Source organism: Nilaparvata lugens, chromosome 6 (assembly GCF_014356525.2).
Source record: "Nilaparvata lugens isolate BPH chromosome 6, ASM1435652v1, whole genome shotgun sequence".
Taxonomy (NCBI): domain Eukaryota; kingdom Metazoa; phylum Arthropoda; class Insecta; order Hemiptera; family Delphacidae; genus Nilaparvata; species Nilaparvata lugens.
Window position 1 is genome coordinate 49,802,379 of NC_052509.1, and position 19,352 is coordinate 49,821,730.

General features: G+C 32.6%; 2 protein-coding genes across 2 annotated transcripts in view; both read left to right on the forward strand.

Annotated features, from left to right (window-relative positions):
* The window catches only part of LOC111050487 (protein bric-a-brac 2), a 28,667-nt gene extending 21,326 nt beyond the window's left edge, over nucleotides 1-7,341 (forward strand). Inside the window, exon 9 of the mRNA XM_022336825.2 lies at nucleotides 390-7,341. Within this exon, the coding sequence (XP_022192517.2) occupies nucleotides 390-521 (132 nt within the window). The 3' untranslated portion in view covers nucleotides 522-7,341. The remainder of the gene's footprint in view (nucleotides 1-389) is intronic.
* A 2,262-nt stretch (nucleotides 7,342-9,603) lies between these two features.
* Nucleotides 9,604-15,872, forward strand: LOC111050488 (NEDD8-conjugating enzyme Ubc12-like). Its single transcript, XM_022336827.2, has 4 exons — nucleotides 9,604-10,269; nucleotides 11,027-11,121; nucleotides 12,441-12,647; nucleotides 15,333-15,872. Exons 1-4 carry the CDS (start codon nucleotides 10,164-10,166, stop codon nucleotides 15,471-15,473), a joined length of 549 nt encoding a protein of 182 aa, XP_022192519.1. The 5' UTR covers nucleotides 9,604-10,163; the 3' UTR covers nucleotides 15,474-15,872.
* Nucleotides 15,873-19,352: the final 3,480 nt, after the last annotated feature.

The following is a 19,352-nucleotide window of genomic DNA, read 5'->3' on the forward strand; positions in this document are numbered from 1 at the left end:
TCTATAACTGGTCTAAGATTCAAACACGCAACTAGCAAGTGCATGCTTTCAGTTTGAGTGTTTCAAAAATTCGACTGAGTCTTTGTCAATATTGTAGAACCGTTCCATAATTGAATGAAAACACACACATATGTTGAAAATGTGACCAATGTGGTCACGAAACCATGGTCGTGTACCGAATAAAACTGTGTAGAATTTGACATCATATGTGTGTTTTTATTCAATTTTGAGTGTTTCAGTTTTACTATTGCTCTTTCCAGATTTTGTTTCTCATCTGCACGTTTGGTCATGCATAGCCAAGCTTGCACTTGTACATATACGCATTCAATATGATCAAACCCTCATGTAGATTTAATATAGTAGCCTAAAGATTGTCTGTTTTGTTACAGGAATATCACGAGAGACAGCCTAACAACAGTGGCGGCTCGAGTAGCAGAGAAGTATCACAGTCGGCGGCTTCCAATGCGAACTCGAGCACTCTGTCCCCTGTACCCACCATCATGAAAACCAGCTCAATGTAAACGCTAGTCACTCACTCAACTATTACATTATATAATACTATATTATACCCATTCAAAATGTAATTATATACAGTAGATATGATGTTAAGAAAAAACTCTATAGTAGCACGCACTTCAAACTGCAGTGTCAGCATTCGTTGAATCGGAATGACATAAATGTCATTAAGTTAATATTAATATTCAATGTTATTCATTAAATAAATATTCGATGTTATTTTCATAAGGAATACTGCCAGTTCAAAGTAAGTTTAAATCTCACTGACTATAGATTCATTGACTCTATAATCAGATTTACTTTACTTTGAACTTGTCAGTTTTGATTGAATGGGAAGCATTGATGTCATTTATAGCGATTGATGACAGTTTGAAGTGAATGTGAGTGTAGTGCTTGTTGATTTGCAGTCAGTATGTAAGTTGGTGGAAAGTTAGATGTATATATTTTATTATTAAAAAAGATAGCTATGTGAACCGATGCTCGGTTCCACTTTGTTTTTAATTCATCAATGTTGTTGGTATAGTGCTTATCGATGTGGGTAATAGCATAGATGTTGTGATTATGATAACGTGATGTTGAGATTATGTTGGGTTGCACTGTGACAATTGTTTTGCTGTTGAAAATTGATCCATGGTTTTTGAAAAATCATGTTTCGTGATCTTATTACTTATAAAGAAGTTTTTATTTTAAATATATAGACGGGGTTCCAAGTGAAGAGTAGTGCATGACTGTTAGGGGTATCTTAAGGTGCGTACAGATATAACATGAGCAATTCACTTTTAATCAGCTGACTATATCTGTATTTTTACAGAAACGGTATAAGATATAGATATATAAAAAAGCTTGGCATCAGCTGATTAAAAGTGAATTGCTCATGTTCGCGGCGCGTAAATCTGTACGCACCTTTATAGTAAGTTAACTGTTTGAGGGATGTATTTGATAACGATCTTAGCGATGCACGGTTTGGTTAAATGGTTGCAACCTAGCAACCTGTAACGGGAACCAATCAGAATTGTTGAACTAGCTATCAGCATAATTCCGATTGGTTCAACAATGCGTACTCGGCTGAGAACGTTTTTAAATTTGTTCCAAAATTTTATGATTGGATCTTTTGAATCATAAGACTTGGAACGTCAATGATTAGAGGATCAACTTCAAGGTAATAGAGTTTATGTTTTCTTAAATACTCTGCAAATACAGTAGTATTCTACAGTAATTTTGTCGGTATGCATTTGAATGGTGACCACGCAGCTCTTGATATTTATTTATGTGTTATACTCGAAGTAGAGTAGAAAATCATATGTATCCAATATTCTCCTTGGATTTAAAAGGTCATTCACGTCAATTTAATTGATTTATAGGTTTTTACGTTTTTATTTTATTGTAATTTTACCTTGAAGGATTTCATCGTTGCACATTGAAAGTGTGTATTTACCATTAACGTTAAGTCTTCCAGCATTTGTTGAATAATGGGACTCATTGATATTATTTATGAGAAATACTGACATCTTGTAGTGAAGCACACTAAAGGAGTATTATCGTACAATATTTAATCAATAATATAAAACTTGATGCTCGTTTGTAAAAAAATAAATTTATTTATAAAACTTGATAAATTTTGGAAAAATTGTCATCAATGAAATGAAACTTGATATTATTTATAATTATTTACTTTTAATTTGAATTGTTTTGATTGTGCAACCCAGCCTATTTTCAAATACTCTATATTAGTTGCATAAGTTTGGTCTAATCTCGTTGACCACCGTGATGTGATGTGTAATGTGATAAATCTCTGAAGGCAACCCCACTCAGTACAAACTTTAGTTTTTAGTATGATTGTAACTTTACTAAACCTTAATTTCCTTTTTGAACCTCAATCGCCCATTAACTCTACTTTACCTTAATTGACTGTGAAACCTAGCAAATCTTAATTTACTATACCATGATATACAATTCCAATTGGAATAATTCTGTTCCCCCTTAATCTTATTAAACCTTGTTGAGAGAGGAAAATGAGATTTAAAAAATGATCTCTTAGACACTTTTAACTTTCGAACCTAAATTCCTCTCATTACTGAGTAATTCAATTGTAATAATTGTTTCCCCCTCAATCATTAACGCTCATTTCTCTCTTTGGTGAGAATAATACAGGAATAGGCTGTTCTTATATTAGTCGTTCACAGAACAGCGTGCTATGTAATAAAATCATTTCTAGCTTGTAGGCAGCTCGGCTTCTCCTTGTATTTATACAATTCAAGTTTAAATTGAAACTGACCCCAAGTCCTGTTCCAAAACTAGACGATGAGCTAATTAATAGCTTCCCAAGTATATGGTCGCCTTTTCTTATAATATCACAATAATTTCTATGATACCTCTGGTCTTATTTTTTTATTCCGATTGGTAAAAGCTGTGTTGAGTTAGTCGACTATTAACCGATCCAGGAAAATAATTCTCGTTAATCTTTAATTTCAGAGAATTTTTTGAAAAACGTAAAAGTTTCGAGGATCTAATTTATATGTAGTTAAACCACATATTTTTATTGGGGTTGAGAGTTCTAGAATATTTCACAAGCTGAGGACCCTAGTGTCAATAAATTTTAAACAGTCCAGACCATGATTGCATTTAAGAAATTTCCAACTGCAATGTCTTTTCTTGAAGTAAGTGTTCTATTTTTAAATGTGTGACTCATTCTGTTCTCTTCCTTCTCTAATACTTAGTGATTGATAATGATAATAGAAATTATTATAGTCTATTCGACAAACTTCCTTGTTGTAGTTATTAGAATTAAGCATAGAATATGTCTAGGTTCTGCTTTTTCGTGGCAATACAAAGAATGATGAAAAGCTTTAAAATGTTATATTTGTATTCAAGAGTTTATTGTGAATGTTTCTTCTTCAAATTGTCTATATATATTATCATACTAATTACGAAGATTAATTTTGTCAGCTAAATTATTGTAAATAAATAAAATAAGTGAAAAATCAAACTGCTCAAGACCAAACAGCGATGCATGCAATGTTGAACTATTGCAAAATTAATCAAACATGATTAGAAAAACTAAAACATATTTTTGTAAAAATTTATCAATTGAAGCATGGATAATACTTCTGACCATAATATATTTACAACATATATTCAACCGAGGTTAGCTTGGTATGGTTGTCTTTGTTATGTGTGGCTTTTTCCTCCTCTTCAGCACTAGTTAGCATTATAATAAAAATCCCATACATTATTACAGATTCCAATGTATAAACTACAATTTAATTGAGTTTGTGCTCTGTAATTTTAATTTAGAAATCACAGTGTTTCAAGATCAATTACCCAATTTCAAAATATAGATTATTTGCTATGAAAAAGTACTCAAAATCAGGTAATTTAATCATACTAAATTACACATAAAATACTGAATTCTATGAAAATGCATAATAAATTCCCAATATGCTTTCCATTAGATGCACAGAGGACATCCAACACCTTTCAATCCATCCCGAATTCCCAAAGTATAAGATATTTTATGGCTTTGAAGACTAAACTTGAGTATCATGAGCAAGAATAAATTTAATTACAGCGTTATTCGTGGGGTTTCTTGATATTGAAATAAAAACAGGTATCAGAAAGCTTGTTTTAAATACAGAAAACATCCTAGGGTACCATAAACATGATCAAATCTCTGAACTATCTTTGATGCTCACCTGTTATCGAGTGTTTGATTGTCTAACACGGGTCTAATAGGGAATCAAATCTTTGATAAAATCTGGTCAAATATCGTTATCAGAAATATATTAATGTTATGGGACCCAACATACTGTTAGGGATGAATCGTATTTGTTAGGGTAATTCATCTTGAAACACTCCGCATTAAGACCGGGACACACTTGTCTTACAGCGTTCCGATCCAACTCTTGTCCGATATTGTAGTGATAGGGCAGGTCATAAGATCATCAACTGGTAAGGTCTTACTTGTGGTAATCTCTATCGTAAGCTCAGTGCGACAGCACTACTTCTTCCAGATGGTACTCTTTTATCAGGCTGTCGTTGACATAGGCGGGTGTATTGGCGGAGACAAGTAGCATGCTGTGTCGACGGCAGAGAGCTTCAAGAGGCGCAACGTGAGCGGGCATCTGCAGCCTGGCTGGGTGCCCGTTCCCTCCAGGAGGACGACAGACCCTCCCGTCAGGAGGGTTGTAATAATTATCATGTTTGGCATACATTCGTCCGCCTGTATGACTGGCGTGGGATAGGAACGCTGCATGACTTATGTGTAAATAACCTCTATAGCCTACCTCTATAAATGAACAGAGTTGAATCTATGTTGAATGTACGTTCAACTATTTAAATTGAAGTAAGTTATATTATGATGCTATCTTTCAGTGTATGCTTGTGGAATTAAACTCAACAAAATAATCTTATAATGCCAAGTCAATGTATTTAGATGATTGTGTTAGCTTGATGTAATTACTATGCGGTTGACATTAATGAAAAGTAAGTGGTGAATCAATTATAGGTATCTAACATTGTTTGAATCGTAATGAACAAAATAATATTTAAGTGCTGTAAAAGTAAGTAGGCTACTGTTCGTGATAAGTTGTTGTTGTTGATAACATGCTGCATTTATTCAATGTAATATATATTGTGTAAATATTTGTTGTTTAGTTGATATTTTAATTAATTGGTACACAGGAAAGACGGCTGCTCACGCTACGGTGAATCTGAAAACATCAGCATGGTTTGGATGGAGAAATTTGTATAAATATTCCATCCGCACCTTGATATTTTCCTTGTGTTGTCACTTAGCGTGTGTTGCCGGCTTCAGTGATATTTGAATGGTCTCTGCTGGCGGAGTACCGTGCCCCCCCCCCCCTAACCCCTAAGCTAGAAATTCACAGCTGGGCTATTTTTCTAGTAGGATTGGTATATTAGGTGTATAAAATTCTATGGACTCTTCTAATTGTTGATGTTTTTGTGTAAATATTTTTTGCAGGCGAAGTTGATTCGGCATTAGTCTTCATTCTCCGAATAGATGTGCAAAAATAGATTTAATAATAATTGTGGAAAATATTCTTCAACCAGTTTACCTTCGCATTTCATGAATAGCAATTTTTCAAAGCATACTTATAATAAATTTTGCAATAATTTTTACCGAAGTACAAACTTGACGAACCTAGCAATTCTGTATTGAAAATAAGCGAGCTTTCAGCCTTTTCAGTGTCTATTATCATGATGGGAATTTAGAATATTTTAGCTGGTAAAAATATACTATCCACTTTATTTTATCTGTTGGCCTCTACTTGTATTTTTGTGTTACAATAATTGTACTCCCTTATTGATTCCTGTGGGGAAAAATTTAGACTCTACAATGTCGTCATATCATAATTTTTTGTTATATTGGTATATTATATTATAATTATTTATTCATCATCATAAATTAGAACTTCAATCATTATTTTGCTCAAATCGATTCAATTCCAGCTATTCAACATTTTTTATAATTCAAAATGAATTCTACTATAATTTATCTTGTAGGGAATTAGTATTCTCGCAAATAACTCATTCAATTGTAAACCATTTTGGAATTTCAATCATGAAACTAGTTTTGTACTTGTTTCGCATTCTAGGAATTTATTGTAGTGATAAGATTTATTTTGGTGACATAACGTCTAAAATTTCTATGAGTAGGCTACTAAACAATATTTTTAAAGCTGTAGTGTTTATTGTTTGAAACCGAAACCATCTTAAAGTTACTTTATTTCAATTTTGGTTATTGTTTGATTCGTGAATCATAATCTTTAGGATGCGCATTTATTCAAACTATATTGAGATCCAAGTTATAATGGCAGTATTTGGTTAACATTGGTGCTGCTACCCTTGTTTATCTTTAGACAAAGCAAATAGCGTTATTCTTTTTTGCTCCAAAGCGTTGCCAGATCGTTTTTGACAATGTGGACAAATAATTTATTGACGAAATATTTAATCTCAAGTATGAAAATTTATTATTTTATCGTTGAAAAAAAATTTTCTTGACGAATAAATAATTCAACTCATTATTTTTAACAAGAATGAATAGTTAATATTACATCAGATATATCGCTATCAGCTATCCTCTAGCTGTAGAGAATCTAGCAAGGCAGAGAATCGGCAACACTGTTCCTTATCTTTCTCCACTGCCATTATAACCTGAACCCCAATATATTTACAAATTTAATTCTTGTCTAATATTGTAGTACCTACGTCAATATTCTATTGAGATTAATCTGTCAAAAACGTTGTCAATTTTCTAGAATTTATTGTCAAGTTCTAGTCGATAACTGATCCATATCTTTTTATCTTGTAATTGATATATTTTTTATAAATCATTGGATATGCTGAAGTTGAACGAAGCTCTAGCAATGATTAGAAAAGTTTGACCTATCTGATTTCATGTGCTGTGATACTGTTGGAACATGCAAGCTTGAACTTTGAATCTTTTTTTCTATCTTCCAATTGTGTGAATTTATACTGTACACTGTTTATCCGTTGTAAAGCAGGGAAAATGAATTTATGTACAATTATTTAGTGTAAAGTAAATAAATAAGCTATCAGATGTTGAATGTGAAATATTTTTGAAAAAATCAATTATATATTTCTGTAAAGAATATTTATTGTATATTCAGAGTGCTTATTTTAACTGCGAAATTAGGCGTTATATGTAATTATGTTGTAAGTGTGAGATCTCATGTCCAATAGATTATTTAAAATAAATAACATGACATAAGCTGAATGTAACAAACTTCTATTGTTTCAAGTTGTAAGAATGTATGAAAATAAATGTTTAATTTTGTGTGAAAATCATCAATTTCCTATCTCATCCTAGTAACTGATTATAGGATTGGATACTAACGAATGAGGTTGATTCTTCTTATCTCCTGGGAAGAATTGGATTCGCCGTGCCCACTCTTAGGCGAAGATGGCATTCCCTATTCGTAGAACAGAGGTGTAGGACAGTTAATGCATATTTCCCCCCCCCCTCAACCACATGCCAAGATTGTTGGATGGACTTGGCTGTGGGGTGGACGTGTTTTCCGATGGCCCATCAAGCGCACAATAGCTATGCTTCTGAGAGAATCAGAATAACTGAATTTTTAATCAGAAGCCATAATTTTCGCTAATATTTCTATCATTATAAAAATATCACTCTTTATACATTAATTTTTCTTTATTTGCACATTCAAACTCATTTTATTCTTACTTACCCCTCATTTTCAAAGTTTTTTGCTGGCAGTTATCATTCATATGAGACTTCATGCTCTCTCATCATCTTTATTAATAGCACCTCTCCTTCATATATTCATTTTCACCATCAACTCTATTAAGGAATGTTTTAGAAGTAGTTTTCTGAATATTATTTTTTCTTTTAGTTTTAGTATCTTTTTTTTGTTTTGATTGATATGTATACTGTACTTATTGTTGTGTTAAGGAAACATATTTGGGTCATTACCTGTTGTTTCCAATGTGTATATTGTGAATAAATAAATAAATACTTCTTATTCCGCATCCATTATGACGACCTGCGCCAGAGTGCGGATGGGTGGTTTGCCAAAACTGGCCTTCATTGGACATCACTCCGATTTTTGTGGAGCGAAGGTCAATGAAGGCCAGCGCTGGCAAACCACCCATCCACATTATGTCAACGAATGTGCTGTTCCACTACCTCCGTAAACAAAGCCGTAGTAAATTCGTGTGAAGTCATCACTGGGAGGGCTTCTACACCAATAAAAATTCGTTGATTTCAGATGATCTATATCAGCTAGTGTTTCTATTGGTGTAGAAGCCCTACCTGTGCTGACGTCACACGAATGTACTACGGCTTTGTTTACGGAGGTAGTGGCTGTTCCCCGATTTGTTGTCTGCTCTCCTGTTTCTTTTTCTGTGTAATTGAATTGCTATAGGCCTAATTGTTATTAATTATTATTTTTACTTTCTTTATTGTTTTTATGGGCCAACGTGTGGACTACCGTACGCATAAATTTTTGTCTTGTGTACGGTACCAAAAAATGAAGTCAACTCTAGAATGTTGAAAAACATTCAAGATACGGTACTAGAATACAAATTTCAGCTGATATTGTTATTGTAGTTGACTTCAGCATTTTTTTTTAGATTGTGTTCACAATCGTCAGTTGAGCTTGTTTTGATGTGTTGAAACAACATTGTGAAATCGCAACATGAATAAATTATTACTTTAGATAGGGTAGGTACCTAGTGAGATTCACTTCAATCTGTCAGCATTGCTTGAACGGGAAGTTTTTGATTAATGAATTCTGACAGATAAAAAAATAAGGTGCAATTTCTTTAGTAGCGCGTCGATAAGGAATTTTGCTGTGTTAGCATAGAGAGAAGGTAGCATAATTATGCTGTATTTTCTCTATGGTAGGCTACCTAATAATATTATTTTATAATAACTAATGTGACAACTTAATTACCGTAGTAGAAAAGCTCAGTAGAACTATTTTTATAATAATTCAAGTTTTTGTTTAAATTAAATTATTTTTGAAACTAACGGTACCATACATAGAGAAATTCTTTCATAAGCAATTGTCATAAATGATATCCATAGGCCTGTTTTATAGGTAGGCTACTCATATACAATAAGACTAAACTGGGTGATTGTTAAAAGTAACAACTTCAGAATGTATGGAGGCCTATCTATAGCCTACCTATACCGGAAGTATTGATAATGCTTTTAATGTGAAATGTGGTACAGTAGGCCTAGATTGGCTTGCTGTGTAATTTATAGCATTTATAAATAACACAATTTTAATATGTGCAATATTATGACAAATTTAATTTAATAATCTACTAACGAATAATTTTAATTTAAAATTAGGCCTACACTTTGGTTGTATTACAGTGAAAAATATGCTTGAAAATAAAAAAATATTTAATTTTTGAGTAAGTTATTACATTTTGTCTAAAATAACAGTTTCAAGGATAAATAGTACGATGGATTAAACTATTGAACGATAAATATGACAGTTTGGCGGTTGTTTGAAGCTTTTGAATTTCCCTCGCAATTTCATCTTGACAACCTAACAACTGAACAAACATCACATAATTCAACACAATCATCAATCAAAATTTTCAAAAACAAAATTATATTGTAAAACATATCAAAATAAGAATCAAATTGATATAAAAGCAAATTGGAATGGTATTTGGCTTTATAGAGATTCTAAACTTTCATATTTCTAGCAATCAGGATTGAGGATTTGGGTTTGGGAGCTGGGATCTCGATCTTGGATCTGGGAAGGATAAAGAACAAAATCATACACGTTAACCCAGGCTGCAATAATAATTCTTTTTTTATTTTTATTAAAGTGAGAATTAAAACTGTTGAAACAGAATTTAGATAGTATTTTAGGGCTGTGACATCCTGTAAAGATTGTGTTGAATTAGGTTTTTGTTTTAGTGAAATCGATGCAAATGAAATATAATCAGTTTTTGTTTGGTTGTAAAAATTGCACCTAGTGTTTATTTGGAACGTAGTGGTTTTTGCGTTCCAAGTCCCTTCTAAACAATTTTAGTAATTTTTAATTTATCCCAAGTTAATGATAATAACAGTAGCTAATCGATAGCCTAGCCTAGGCCTAAGTTTGTGAATTTATACAATCAAAATGATAAAACTATTTTCTTTGAAACAGCAGAAAAAGGATGGTGAGGCTACACCAAAAGTAGGAAATCAGAAAAAAGCTTCTGCTGCTCAATTACGAATTACAAAAGGTAAAATTACTTCACAAATATCTTGTTTAAGACATTTTTTCATCATTTTATATTCTAGGTTTTTTGTTATTATCATTAGATTCTTCAAACTGGGTTAAGTTATCAAAAGCTTATCTATTAATAACAAATTATATTTTGTAAAAAATAATATTCTGTCTAATTTTCAGCCAATCTCAATAATTATATAATGGCAATAAAGTTTGCTTGAACATGTTAAAGTTTGTTATTGAAAAAATTTGGTTATTAGATTTAAAAAAGAAATTACTGGACATTGTAGGTTAGGTAGGAGGTTAGTTTTAAAATATTTTATTTGTTGCACTGGTGATTATTATTGGTGAGGAAGCAATACAGAGTTTTTTAAGTTCACTTTAACTGCCACCCATCTCGATCTTATAGTGTTTTAAGGTTTTACCTAATGACGCAATCTATCCAGCAAGTGCTGGTTATGGATAGAGAAAACTGAATTACTGGATTAAGTTTTAAAAAAATATTAATAATAGGCTAATAACAAAATTATTATCTTGTCAAGTTTCTGCTCTTTTTTATCTGCCTAATGTAATAGATGTTGTGGTTGATTTTAGTATCAATGTGGTTGAATTAGTACCGTAGCCTATATCTTGTAGGTTTCTCTTTTGACAATTTTTTGTAAATATAGGCCCCTACGTTTTGGCCTATTATTAGTTAATAGATTATAATTAGTATTCAATTTATATCATATGCAGTTTAACTAACTTTTATTGTTTTACCTCTTTTTCAGATATAAATGAATTAAATCTACCAAAAACATGCAATACAGAATTCCCAGATCCAGATGACCTTCTAAGTTTTAAGCTAATTATTTGTCCAGACGAGGTAAGACTTTCAATTATATAAGTTACATAGCTCTCAAAAAGTGTAGATGACAGTATTTTATCATGAGAAAAGTTGTCATGAAAAAGCTGGTCAAGTTGTCTGAGGCTTTGCAACCTCATCCGTATTGGACATTGACATCTGATCATCTAATGATAGTGCCCACGCATAAGCAAAACCCTTACGTGAAATCTTCCAGAAAAAAGAACAGTTTGTTATAAATCTTTAGTAACTTTTTATTACTTTGCAATGAGCTGTTTGAAAAATTATTTTTTATTAATATCGTTGCAATAATCGATATAATGCTATTATTCAATAATAATTCATGATAGACTTAAAGCTGCCTATAATAACTAGGCTATTCATTTTAAAAATGTGTTATACTGTAATTTTTATGCAATATGTTAAAAACTTGATAAACTTAACAATATGATAAAATTTAACTTATTGCCTAACTTTTATAAAATTTAATTTATTGCATAACTTTTATTCAATATGATAAAAACTTGATAAACTTGGCATGATGGTGATATCCATTACTCATGTGTATAACCATTATCAAGAAAAAAAGGGTTATGCTTAGTTAATGACTAATGAAATGGATGATTATGAGAGAAGAGTGTAACAACAGCTCTAGACGGACTCCAAAACACCTTAGTTAAATACTGATATTCAACTATGCTTTAAATAATTATAATAGCTTATGGATTTTGCTCTTACGAAAATATGATGAGCAGCATTTATTAACAGGGGTAGCCGATTTTTCCATATTTCGATAGGCTACCTGAGTTTTTCCATTTATACTGTTCAAAAATACTCTATTTTATTCCAAAGACAGAGTATTTAATAGAGTTTTCTTTGTTTAGAAAAGTATTAGAGACCTTCAAGACTCAGGTTTCAGTTTATTTTTATAACAATTTGTGTTTTAATTTATTTATAAATGATGACGCTTTGTTAATAAGTAGACCAAATCGTTAATCGTAATTAATTAATTTATGAAAACATGGAAGGAAACAAGGATTTCTCCCAAAATTATTTCCATAACTAAATAATTACAATGATTCATTTTATACATAAGTAAGAATACAAAAAAGTAAGAATATTGAAAATGAAATTGAAATACTAGTAAAAATTAAACTTTAATATAGAGCTACATCACACTTCTACAGATACAATAAGTAGTGAATTTATAAAAAAAACTGGAAATATGTATAGTATTCAAGGTACATCAATACAAGTTGCAATACTAGAATAAATTTTGATAAACGATTTAGATTAAAGTAGGCTAATTGATGAGTTTGCATTTTGATGGTTTTGAACAGGGTTTCTACCGAGGGGGCCGATTTGTGTTCAGCTTCAAGGTTGGCCCCAACTACCCTCACGAGCCGCCCAAGGTGAAGTGCGAGACGCCCGTCTACCACCCCAACATTGATCTCGAAGGCAACGTCTGCCTCAACATTCTCCGCGAGGACTGGAAGCCTGTGCTAACGATCAACTCTATCGTCTATGGCCTGCAGTACTTGTTCTTGGTAAGCACTCTATTACAAATTGCCTTTCATCATTTTTCTATTCATTCTTGTCACTTCGTAGGATAGCTTTTATGGTACCATAGGGAAAAGATAGTATAAGAAGATATCCTATGGTATAGGGCGTTTATATTCTAATTTTTAAAGTTGGCTTAAGCTAATAGTCCTAGTACTCCTTTTTCGTGAGGCTGGTAGTCTCTCATACTGTACCTTTCTTACACTCTCACCCGGCCAAAACAGTAATAATAGACAACAGTCGACAGTAATCGGCTTGAGTTAACAAAAATCAGCATGAAATTTGGAACAAACGACCTATATCATTGGATACATACTTATGCTATCTTTTCTCTATGATGTTACCGAAAGAGAGCAGTTTAAAACGTTTCCGACCTATAGTGAGGTCTACGCTCTAATGGCAGTATTTGATTAACATTGGTGTTGCTATCCTTGTCTATCATTTGACCAAGCAGATAACGCTATCCGTAACGTTGCCACATCGTTTTTAACAGAGTAGAAGTATAACTAACTAATTAACAAAATATATTGAATTTCAATTGAGAAAATTTATCATTCAATCATTGAAAAGTATTTTTTCTTTGACGAATGAAATATAATGTTTATTTTAAACAAGAATAAACAGTTGATATTACATCAGAGATATACCAGTATCAGTCATTCTCTTTATTTATTTATTTATTCCATTGTCATTACAGATCATAATTATAATAAATATAATATGATTGGGAGAAGACAACAGGCATAGCCCAAAACTGTCTTCTCTCAAATTTTTACAAATAAGTTTCAAAAAAGAATAAGGTTAAGATTTCACTTTCACTTCAAAAAGTCCAATTTCCACTTCAAAACTTAAGACTAAACTAAACATTTTGTATTTTGATATTTAAAAACTGATTAAAAACAAAAATATTTCACTCAAATCTCTACAGATTGGAAATTTTTGAGTAATTTTGCCTTTTTAGAAGGCAGTGGCACGGCAGAGAATCGGAAACGCTGTTTTCTTATCTTTCTGCACTGTCATTATAACGTGGATATTATATTATAACGTTGTGATTATATTATCGTAGCAGGATTTTTTGTTATATTCGTGTTTTGATCATTTGTTCTGTTAATCAAGAATTTATTATGTATCTGATTAGGACAGAAACTCCTATTTGTATGAGTACTTGCTCAAGAACAAATAAAAAACTATTTGATTTGATTATAACGTGGACCACACTATAACCATGAAGATGATAAGATTTGGACTATCTGGTAATATTTTAATAGTTACTCACTGAAATTTCAGCCATTTTGTACGCGTAGTATCTTTATTCTACAGTAGTTTGAGTAATTCGATGTTAGGTGCTGCGTCTGCTCACATCAAACCAATTCCAACACTGTCACCAATTTATTACTTCTGATGATATTTGGATGGATTACTGACTATTAAGAACTGAAAAATCAGCCTGTTGAGGAGTTTGAATTGAAGAAGTTTCGGTCAGATGTGAGCATCAGCAGCACCCAACATCGGCTGTTAGGGCCGATACAAACGAGGCGTTTTTGTAGAAGAATCGGAAAGACAGGAAATGGAATTTTCTGATTGGGTTGGCGGGCTTGGCGTATCGAGAATTAGTCAATCGGAGAGCTTTTTGTCCTGTCATACCGTGCTGACTCGACTGAAAAACGCCTCGTGTGCTCTAATCCTTATTCAAACGACTGTAACATATATACTACGCGTCTGAAATGTCTGGAATTTCAGTGAGTAACTATCAAAATAAGACCAAACCAGATCTTGTTCGAGAGTTGTAATCTTTGATTAGGTCGTAAACTTTCAAACTGCCCTTTTCTATGAGAGACGCTGACTGTTTGAAGTGAATCTCACTTTACTATAATATTGAAAATCACTCTACAAAGTCATCACCTGATTGTTTCTCTGTTTTGAGTCGTTAAATGCATTCAACCTTGAGCTGGTTCCTGTGAAGCGTTCTAACAAACCAGCACGCCAGCAAGAATCTCCTACAATGGGTTGAGAATCAGCTGTTGGTGAGAATTACCAACATTGGCTTGGGGGACATTCTGCGTGTCATGTTGGTTTGCTGGAACGTTTGTCAGTTCTACCATCGATAAAAGATATCTTGAGATAAATATAGTATAGTATTACGCCATATTTTCTCTATACTTTGATCTGAGAGATCAGGGCCCGGTTGCATGATGAAATACAAACCAGTATTCAGCTGATTATTAGAATAGGAAAGTATTAAAGTGTTTGCTTGTATGAGTAATATTTTTTAAGCAACAGGGCCCAGAAAGTGTATTTTTTGGTTGTAGCAACTCTGAGTACTGAGCTCTAGCTATCGATGAGGAGTTGGTCACGTCTTCATTGTCATCCATCATTCAGTCATGTTATGAGATCAAGGGTTTTAAAATTCAGTTCCATCAAATGTTTTTATTTTATCAGTTATTATTTCAGTTTGGTATTGATTCCGAAGGATCAGTAATTGAAGTAGATGGTCCCGGCCGAAGTACTATGACAGTCGTAAGGGCACATTGACGGCTTAAATGATGATATATATATTCAAGCCAAGTTTCCGAAAGGGACTCCCACCAACAAAATTACATATTACTTTTTGATTATTTTTTATTTAATCTAAGACATTTAATTTCATTTATAAATTTTAAATTGTTTTGCAGGAGCCGAATCCAGAAGATCCCCTGAACAAGGAAGCGGCCGAAGTACTACAGAACAACAGACGCGTTTTCGAGGTGAACGTGCTGAAAGCGATGCGCGGCGGCTGCGTCGGATCCACCTACTTTGACCGCTGTCTGAAGTGAATTCGGCTAATTGCAAATTGTATAAATAATTTGGTTTTAAACTGCGCAAACATTAATTACTCTCTAATTGCAATCTTACCCCGTTCTCCTCACTTTTCAACTGGTGTACGTTGTGACGAGACACACTATATTAACCGAATAAATTGATGTGTTACTGTTAGTAGGCTTCAAATTATTACTAGTATCGATTAATTTTTCGTGCACTATTTTTAATGCTACGATGATGAGTGAGAGCTCAATTTCAAAGTTCTCAAATCTTTTTAATGTAAAGTATCTATAATTTCCTCATCTTAATTGCTACTCTTGATGAAAATCTTGGGGTGTAGTATTTTTTATAAAAAAGATTTATTGTACTTTTTGTTTGTAAGAAAAAAGAAATACACTTTATTTTGATATGTTTTTCTTTGAATTGATTGGCTACGAGGCAGCATATTAGTTTTAGACCATCAGTTTTTTGAACGAGCATAGCGAATTCCAAGTTGTCCATTTGTATGTTAGACGATAACTATCGAATGCCTTCATCAATCAACTTTAAATGTTCAACACATATTCCTTGAACTATTATACAGATACAAGTTCTTTGAACATGAAGATACACTAACCTTTTACTATTCTTTATAAAAAGGATACGTGCTCAATATCACTAACATGACTATGATTAGGCTATAGATGGGACCGATAACCACAAGAGGAAAAATCATGTGGAAGTCATATGAAATCGATTCCATCGAGAAAGAAAATCATCGATCAAACGATGATGATTTCAATATAGAACTGAATAATATACATTAATAATAACTATTTGGAAAATTAATTATTGGTGTTGAAACTATATTAATAATAACGATTTGGAAAATTAATTATTGGTGTTGAAACTCCTAACTAATGTGAAAGAGGAATGTGTGGTGATATTTTGTGGGAAACAGTCATGATAAAAGAAAACAACATTATTTTAAGGAAGCTTCACTTTTTATTCAGCACTAATAACGCTTGTGAGCTATTGTGTTATTAAGCTGAAAATAAGTAATAAGATTTTCAATATACAGGAATACAGGTATTATAATAATGTTGCTTTCTTTTATTATAAATGACTAGCAGGGCACCCGTGTTTCGCTACGAGAATTAAAAGAAATAATTATTTTTGTGAAACATTTATAATCTAAATCCTACCAAAATTGTTATAATCGTTTTTGAGATTAGGCCACAACTTTGCATGAGAATTATTGTGTCAAATCAATTGATGTGTTGGAAGTGCTCTGTAGAAGAGTAGTCTAATTGCAGCGTATTTTGTAGGATATGGGGCGGGGCTTAAGAGTCGCCCTCGACTTTATTCATTGGCAATTAATATTTCTTGTTGACAGTTATCAAATTAGCAGTGATCATGTTATTTTTGCATTGGAAATTGAAGATTAGATTCCAAATTAGGTTGATTCGGAATTTGATGACTCTGGTATCCATGGATCTCTTGCTTATTCTGGATTTTTGGCATAGCCTGTCGCTTACTTTTTGTTTCACTCATCCAAAAGTGTAAAAGCAGCCAATCCACTGATTCTTTCTTCCATGGAAGTCCATTCATACATAGTAATTTTAGAATTTACTCATGATCTATCAATATCAATAGGTTTGTCTTGTGTCATAATAACATCATGAAAGGAAATAGGAGAAGCTGATGGAATATTATGTTTTTTTGATTTAGTTTTTAGCTGATTTTGAAACATGAAAATATCAGGCCCAGTAGCACAAAAGCATGTTCAATTTCAATCAGGATTAAATTTCATGAGAATTAATCAGAGCAGGTTTTTTTTTTTGATAGAAGGCTTCTCTGATTTGTTCTCGTGGTATTTAGTCCGGATTATGAATTAACAGACAGTGCAACTGTCTCTCTCAAGGCCATGGCTGCGTACAAACATAGAGCAACAGAGGAACCAATACAACAGAAGCTGAAGAAATTAGTTGCATTTCTATCACCTCACAATGAACATTACATTCAATTACCATATGTTTGGAGAGATCGATTTTAAATTTATTTTGCTATCATTCGGTCACTTTCTGAAGCTATTCTTCCAAATGTTCCATGAATACTGCAATGTTTTAAAATAAGGTCGCCAAATTTGGTAACTCAACTACTGTATAACAGCTATTATAATGTTTTTATTTGCTCACACTTTCTTACGTTTTCAACAGACTAAGGAAAACTTTTTTATCAGCTGCTACTTGAGGAACCAATAATCCTTTCTCTTGGTAGTTTAACGAATTATCCCAGAGTTTAGACCTGTTCCAAAATAATGTTTCTTGTTGCAAGCACAATATATTCCTGATTCAATCAAAATCGTTAGAGCCGTTTTTGAGATCCGAAACTTCAATGATTACCTATGATTTTATTCAATGAGAGCTTATTCCACATAATAATAACAGCTGGCATCAAAAACAGAAATGTCAAACATGATTGAAATTTAAACAGTAGCGATCATCAACATTATTTTCCTCATCTGATCTAAAGTAACCAGATTATGGTAAGATACACATCAATTTGTCAGCATTGTTTGAAAGGGGAGCATTGATGCTATTAATGGGGAATACTGACAGTCAACGAACTGTTATACATATTCTCCAATATTTTTATCGAAAGCTACCTTATATTTTCTTTGGTAAAACAATCAATGTTTGGGAATAATTGATTCATGGAAAAAGCGCCTTACTTCTATGGAAAATATTTTTACATTAGGAAAAGCAGCAACAGCTATTTGGCCGCTTCAATAAATATGGCCCCTTCCTTTCGCCAAGTTAAATTTTGGCTGAATTTCCTCATTCTTTGCAAACAAATTCCACAACGGACACTTCTGAAGTTTTAAAAATACCCTCCATATATAATACTGAATTATTAAAATTTCATCGAAATTGTTTAAGTAGTTTTCGCGATCTGTCGGATATACAAACAAAATTAGTCTTGATAGAATAGGATCAATATTGATAGAAGCAACTCCCGTCATACAAGTTTGTTTTATGAAAAATAAAAATCATCTATACTCCCAGGAATAGCTCTGATTGGAGCAGCAGTGTCCAATCAATCAATTTGTTCTCGATAAAAGCATTTTAATTAATTCTTCAACTTGGTGCCAACCTAATGAAATAATCTCAACGTAATGCCAACCTGACAAAATTATTAATTGGTCACCAGTTATCAGTTTCGAATAGGTCTCTAATCAATCTCTGGATTATAGTTCTATAGTGACATATGATATGGACATTTCAATTATTATAATTAAGAGTTTGGGAGAAGAAGAATATACATGCTAAAAGACGAACTTTAAACCCTTAAAAACCACCCTTAAAGTTGTTGAAATATCACCAAAAGATTTCTTAGTGAGCACCTAGGACGTATAAGGAAGCTATATTCTAAGTTTTGTTGCAATCCATCCAGTAGTTTTCTAGAAATTGTGATCAGTGAGATAAGAATTTTATAAGTATAGATAAACGTATTGATGGTCAATTGATGAGAACATCCAAGTTCAGAGAGGGTTTTTATTTCTTATATTAAAAAAAAAAATTCATAGGTAGCCTTGGGAAGGTGCACTACTCTACTGTGTAGTAAGTATCTAGGGGCACCAACAGTTCGGATAGGAGATAATGACCAATTTATTGAAAATGCAAAAATCATGTTTGCAACTCCAACACACTCTGTATATAGTAGGTAGACGCCAAATTTGGCTTCGACATTTCTCAGGTAAAGCTCTATCTATAGAGCGAATTTCAACCAAATCAGTGAAACGTTTGGTTTTAGTGAAAAAATCATGGACTACCAACACCATTTTGAACGGACGGTTTGATATGGTTGATTTTGGTATCGAATGACAGATTTTGAAGAGACAAACTCAGGCA